A 7364-nucleotide genomic window follows, 5' to 3' on the forward strand; every position below is an offset into this window, starting at 1 on the left:
TCTGGTAATGGAACGGTTGGTTTTGGTATTGAGAAGATTGTGCCTGAAATTGTCCTTGCTGCTGCTGTGGCACAAACTGATTTCCTCTCTGTCTCCACAAACCTGCTTCAGCTCCTTTTGCGTGATTCATGGCATCCGCAAAATTATCTGGCCTAGCAGTGTTTACCAACGTGAAGATATCAGGGTTCAAGCCATTAATGAAATGGTCGGCTTTAGCTTCCTCATCACCGGCAATTAGTAGTGCAAAATGCAACAGACTATCAAACTTGGCTACGTAATCTTCAATGTTCAGATTCCCTTGCCTCAGATTGGCAAACTCAGCTCCCTTATCCTTACGGTACGAGATAGGGAAAAATCGCTTATAAAATTCAGATTTGAAAAGAGTCCAAGTAACTTCCGTACCTCTATTCTCCATTGCTTTCTTCGTCATGATCCACCAACTCTTAGCAACCCCACAAAGCTAATGAATGACTAACCTGATTCGACGGTCATCTGCGTAATCGATGGAATCGAACAACTGATCGATATCATCCAACCAACTCTCACAGTCAACTGGATTTTCTGAACCCATCAACAACGGCGGATTGAACGACTGAAACCTCTTCAGCAAGGTTTCCATAGGCGTCGCTGAAGCATCCATCTCAACCGTTTTAGTACTAGCTTGCTCAGTTGTAGGAATAACTGGCGGTGGATTCCTATTAATAACTCGTCGAGGACCCATCTGATAATCAAAGGTTAGGACACAAGATATCTCAATCGCTGCAATTCGGTGCCCTTGCAACCTCTCAGAATTTCGAATACAGGTGAAATACAGTTCATATCTCAAATAATTCATGCTTCATATTTCAAATCACAAAATCATGTAACTCAAATAATTCTCAACAATAAAGCATGCTCGCATGGTATTTAAATAAATCAATTTAAATAACTCAATCACATGCGATAATCAATTCATGCGGACTCGATCTACCCCGCTCACTTCTAAATTCTGTCCAAGAATCTTATCGCTCTGATACCACTTAATGTGAGACCTCGGTTCAACTAATCTCGGATTAAACAACAATTAAGCATACAAGATCCACGACTAAAAGTAAAATAATTTTTTTTTTCAGAAGGGGGGTGCGCCTGGGCGGCTAAAAACTGCAGCCCGGGCGCCTCCAAAAACAGCAACCTGCTGTTGGGCTCGAAGGGGTGTGCGCCCGGGCGGCTAAAAACAGCAGCCCGAGCGCCCCCTACTGCAGAACTTGGGAATCATCAGACAAACAAGGAGGCTCGGCTCCAAAACTTCCAAAACGAAATCATGCATTACAACGCAACTCAAAACGTTAATACACATGCATACTCCAATATAAAGTAGTTCTAAAGTTATACAATCTCAAACTAATAGAACATGCATCAATCTAAGTTCCATAACCGATACAAAACGAGTTCGAATAAAATCTACGTTCGATTACATATTCGACTTCTAAAACAACAAGGCCTCACTCTATCAACTCTTTCGCCTAGTCACGCAATCTCTGACTCGGTCCTGCCCCACCTGTCGCCAAGTACACATACAAACAAAGATAACAGCCGGGTAATCCGGTGAGAATAATATTCCCAGTAAAAGAGACTATCATGCAATATCATAAAAACATCTCAAACAAAATGTATCATCTTACAGATATTCAAATAACAACCATGCAATTCCACAAGCATCTTTAAAACTCAATTCATATGCATAAATGCAATGCATGTCTTTAAAATCTGGGATTATCAAGTCGGATAATCAAAAGAGTTGCTGCTTTTACTTTTGGGATCCCGAGGATGAGATCACGTAAATAACTCACCGACTCTCCCGATCGAGGTGGTGCTACGTATCTCCATCCTCTAGACTTTGGTGCGACTATAAGGAGTATGCTAGCACTAGGTGAAACGGCTACACCCAGGCCACTCGCAATATAATCTCCAAAACGTCTATCATAAAAGGGCCGTCCTGCCCGCTGCTCAAATCAATGATTTTTGGCTCAAGATGAATGCAATGCAAACATAACTCAATCAACTAGATTCAAATAAAAGCAAATAACATGCAAGTATGTGATTCTTCGGAACACTCGAATCAAGTCGGATTCGAGTCACACGTTCCATTCCAATCTAAGTCATCTTATACCTCTTTCAACAACGTCGATGCTCCAAAACCTGGAAACAACAACGATTCCTCAATCAAGATTCAATCAAACTTCCTCAATCGATAATAAGAAATCGATAATAATATACCGGCTACAATCTCCAAGTTGCACAAAACTGCAATCCCGCAACTCCACTAGCCTCAAATCAATCTGTACAATAAGTAATAAGGCTCGAGATTAACGTACAACTCAATCGAAGGCTTGTCTCAAACAATTCGAACCGATAGACAATCCAAAACTCAAACCGACGGCATAACGGCTATAATCTGATAAACCGGAAACGCAGACAGCATAATATCAATCCCAACAACTCATAACAATCATCATTCAAACATTCAAACTCAAATCCAACACATATCCAAACTCACATTTTTGAAAATCCCTTCAAAAATTCATAACAATTGCGAACGACGCTCTATTTCAAAACCGACAGAGAAAAAACGATCAGAACTCTGCCAAGATCAACATACTCGAATCTCAAACGATTCTAACGACATCCCAAAACTAGAATGTATTTGATCGTAGAAAAACTTACGATATAATGAAGCTCTCGCAGCCGTGATCGCTAATCTGCCTTTAGAAATAAATTCCAACGGACGGATCGAGCTCGGAAGGAAATCTGGAAGCTTGAAGTCACGCTTTCTCGCCTTCAATGGAGTCTAGGCGTGTTGGGGAAGAGATGGAGTGAAGGAGAAAATTCAAAGGAGCTATAAATATCTAACAAATCCAATATTTGCACTTTAGTCCCTTAAAATTCTGAAATTTGCAAAAAGGACCCTGATCAAAATCAAGTCGGCTCTTGAACTCTGGAATCTCCGATTATCTCAAATAAAGTCGATTAAGATAAAATCGGGGCGTTACAACTGATGAGAGTTCTTCGACCCACTTACCTCTGGCTGTGTCCAGTCGTGTTTTGAGAGCTTGAACTATTGTTTGGTTGGTAACTTCCACCTGTCCATTCCCTTTCGGGTACGCTACAGATGTGAAAACTTGCTCGATCTTCATTTCTTGATACCATGCTCGGACTTTAGATCCACAGAACTGTCTCCCATTGTCTGACACCAACCTGCGCGGGATCCCGAAACGGCACACTAAATTTTTTCACATAAAATTGAGCACTTCTTTTTCTGTAATTTTAGCTAGAGGCTCAATCTCTACCCATTTAGAAAAATAATCAACTGCAACTAGCAAGAACTTCCTTTGTCCCGTGCTGATGGGAATGGCCCAACAATATCCATCCCCCACTGATCAAAAGGACAGGCAGCCACAACTGCCTTCATGTATTCTGCGGGTCTCCACTGTAAGTTAGCATGTTTTTGGCAATTATAACATGAATTAACCAGAGATGATGAGTCCTTTCGCATAGTGGGCCAAAATAAACCAGCTAAAAGAGCTTTCCGAGCTAGAGCAAAACTGCCTAGGTGACATCCGCAAGGACCTTCATGAATTTCCCATAATACATAATTCGCCTCGTTGGGACCCAAACACTTTAACAAAGGTTGAGAGAAAGATCTTTTGAACAGAATTTGGTCTATCATGATGAAACGAAGTGCCCTTCGTTTTATCTCCTTAGCTTTCTTATTATCACTCGGCAATTCTTTCGTGGTCAGATATTTTTGTATATCATATCTCCAATCCCTTTTTGGTACTTGAGCTAGAATATCATCAAGAGTTTCCAACTGAGATACGAGCTCCCAACCTGAAACAATGGGGTCAGGCCGGTCGCTCAAGGCACTGGCTAATCAATCCAAATGGTCGGCCTTGATATTTTCAGCTCGGGGGATGAGCTCCAAGTTCAGCTCGATGAATCCGTCCTTGACTTTGTCTAATGCCTTGGCATATTTCATCATCTTATCATCATTGATCTCAAACTTTCCATTTCTCTGCTGAATGGCTAATTGGGAATCGGAGTATAGAGTAGCCCGTGAAATACCCAAATTCCGTGCTGCCTTGAGTCCAAGTAATAATGCCTCATATTATGCTTCATTATTAGAGGCTCGGAAATCCAACCTAATGGAGATATTAGTTTCTTCACCCCCAAGGTGATATGATAACAATTCCGGCTCCACTTCCTATTTGACATGATGACCCATCGACAAAAATCCTCCATAGCTCTTCTTGATCTAACTGAACTGTTTCGGCCAAGAAGTCAGCTAGAGCCTAAGCTTTTATGGCTACTCGGGGTTCAAATTTAATATCATACTCGCTCAGTTCTGTGATCCACCTGACTAGTCTGCCTGAAGCATCTGGGTTAGCTGCAATTTTTCCCAAAGCACTATTAGTGAGTACGGTGATGGGGTGCGATAGAAAGTAAGGCCTTAATTTTCTTGTTGTGATGACCAAAGCTAAAGCAAGATTTTCCTGAGTTAGGTAATTGAGTTCGGCCCCTTTCAAGGCATGACTCACAGAGTAAATGGGTGATGATTTATTCCGTCCTTTTTGACCAGGAATGAGCTGGCTGCTCGAGGAGTAACGGCTAGATATAATAGTAATTCTTCTCCTTGAGTAGGCTTATTTAGTACGGGCAATTGTTTTAAATAGGCTTTTAATTCTTGAAAAGCCTTCTCACTTTCCTCATTCTATTCAAATTTTTTTGTCTTTCGTAGTTCTTTAAAGAAAGGGAGACTTTTGTCTGCCGACCTGCTTATGAACCGGGTTAACGCTGTAATTCTTCCTATTAATCTTTGTACCTACTGTATATTCCGGGGCGAACTCATAGAGATGATAGCCTAAACTTTTTCAGGATTGGCCTCAATTCCCCTTCTTGTAACCATGTAACCCAAGAACTTGCCAGCCTTGACTCCAAAGGTGCATTTGTTAGGGTTTAACTTCAGTTGATAATTTTTCAACGTCTGAAAGGTTTGAGTTAGGTCGAAAATGAACTGGTCGGCAGTTCGGGTCTTGACCAGGATGTCATCCACATAGACTTCAATGTTTTTGCCAATTTGGCGTTTGAATACTTTATCCATCAGTCTTTGATACGTAGCCCCGACATTTTTAAGCCCAAACGGCATGACCACATAACAATAAGTTCATGTGGAAGTCACAAAACTCACCTTGTCTTTGTTTTCCTTTGCTAAAGGGATCTGATGATATCCTTGATAAGCATCCAAGAAGCTGAGTAATTCATGTCCTGAAGTTGAATCGACCAACTGATCGATTCTAGGTAGGGAGTAGCAATCTTCGGGGCATGATTTATTTAGATCTCAAAAATCTACACACATACGCCATTTTCCCATAGACTTTGGAACTAGGACTATGTTAGATAACCAGGTCGGGAAGTGGATTTCCTCAATGTGTCCCACCCTGAGAAATTCGTCGACTTGTTCCTTTATTACCGCATCTTTTTTGGGACCAAAATGATGCTTATTTTGAGTAATAGGACGACAATCTTTTATTATATTGAGTTTATGTTCTGCTATCTCCCGTCGTACACCGACCAAATCTGCAACTGACCATGCAAAAACATCCTTATTTTTTTTCGAGCATTCCAATAAGGGTTTCTTCCATTGTGCTTCAAGGGTGCGAACAACTTTTACCATCCCAGAAGGAGGGGAGATCATGATTTCCTCGACTTCTTCTTTAGTAGTGACGGTTGTGTCTTCTATCAGGTTGACTTGCTCCATGCCAGAGGGTCCAGGTCAGTCAACACTATCAGTTCTGGCTACCTTTTGTTCTATTCTGACCTCCTCCACATAACACTTGCGAGCAATAACTTGATCACCTTGTACCTCGACAACCTCATTACCCACCGGGAACTTTATTTTCTGATGCAGAGCTGATGCAACAGCCATAAAAGTGGTCATTGCAGGTCTGCCTAATATGGCATTATATGCATATGGAGCATCTACTATGATGAAACTTACAATCCTGGTTTTACAAGAATTGCTTTTTCCCAAGGTTAGTGGCAGATGCACTAATCCAACAGGTCGGATTGCATGACCCGTGAAACCAAAAAGTGATGTTATGATGGGCTCCATCTTGTACTGCCCCAAATCCATTTGATTTATTGCTTCCTGGAAGAGAACATTGACAGAGCTGCCTGAATCCACAAATATTCGGGCCACATCATAATTTGCGACCATTGCCCTTATTACCAGTGCATCATTATGATTGGTAGAAACCCCTTTCAAATCTTCCGGCCCAAAAGAGAGGGTCGGTCCAGTATGGAAAATTTGATTGTCAACCTCCATATTTATTAAATTTTTGCTGCTAGTTTTCCTGGCTCTGTTGGAATCTCCATTAGTAGGCCCACCAAAAATCATGTTGATAACTCCTCGAGCTGGCGGAGCTGGTCTTTGATGAGCTCGGTCATTTCTGGCCAGGTCCTGATTTGGGCGATTAAAATCTTCTTGAGGAGGAGCAGTTCTGGCTCTTTTTCTAGACCTTCCTCGCTGTCTTCTACTCGGGGGATATCCCTCTTGAAGAGTTAATATATTTTTTACTTCAGAATTTTGCTGCATTATCCTTTCAATTTTCTGGTCTAATTGCCGACAGTCCTCCGTAGTATGCCCATACTCCTTGTGAAAATTACAATATTTATCTGATTCCTTTGAGGTCCCTTCTCAGTCCATGGAGGCCTTTCCGATCATCACAAATTGGCAGAGCTTGAGCTTTGCTCATGCGCAAAGGAGTGAAAGAGGTGAATTCACCCAATAATGCGGGTCGGTATGATTGTCCCATCCCTGGATTACTGCTCGGGATCCTATTGTTCTTAGGACTTTTGGGCCTTTCCCTCTTTACAGCTACTCGCGAAACCTGTATTTCTTCCATGTTGACATATTTCTCAGCTCGGGCGAGTAATTCCTCGTATGTTTCAGGCGGCCTCTTTATTAGAGATTTGAGAAAGTCTTTTGTATCCAGCCCTTGCATGAAGGCACTGATAAGCAGGTATGGCGTAGCCATGGGTACCTCGAGAGCCAAGGCACTAAACCTGCGAATATATGCTCTCAAATTTTTATGTTCACGTTGCTTAATTTCAAAGTGGCTAAAAGTAGTGGTAGGATGCTTTTTGCTACTAGCAAAGTGATGCAAAAAAGATTTACTAAAATTCCTAAATTCCTTGATCTCCCCAGGGCGTAGCAGATTGAACCATTTCTGGACTGGTCCTATGAGAGTAGTCAGGAAAGCCCTACATTTGATCTGATCAGAGTATTTATGCAACAGTGCTGCATTCTCGAAGCGTGCTAGATGTTC

General features: G+C 41.7%; 1 protein-coding gene across 1 annotated transcript; it reads right to left on the minus strand.

Annotated features, from left to right (window-relative positions):
• Nucleotides 1–5809: 5809 nt before the first annotated feature.
• LOC140872631 (uncharacterized) lies at nucleotides 5810–6631 on the minus strand. Its single transcript, XM_073275519.1, has one exon. The coding sequence runs from the start codon at nucleotides 6629–6631 to the stop codon at nucleotides 5810–5812; it is 822 nt and encodes a 273-aa protein (XP_073131620.1).
• Between the last annotated feature and the right edge of the window lie 733 nt (nucleotides 6632–7364).

This window comes from Henckelia pumila, unplaced genomic scaffold (assembly GCF_033568475.1).
Source record: "Henckelia pumila isolate YLH828 unplaced genomic scaffold, ASM3356847v2 CTG_466, whole genome shotgun sequence".
Lineage (NCBI taxonomy): Eukaryota > Viridiplantae > Streptophyta > Magnoliopsida > Lamiales > Gesneriaceae > Henckelia > Henckelia pumila.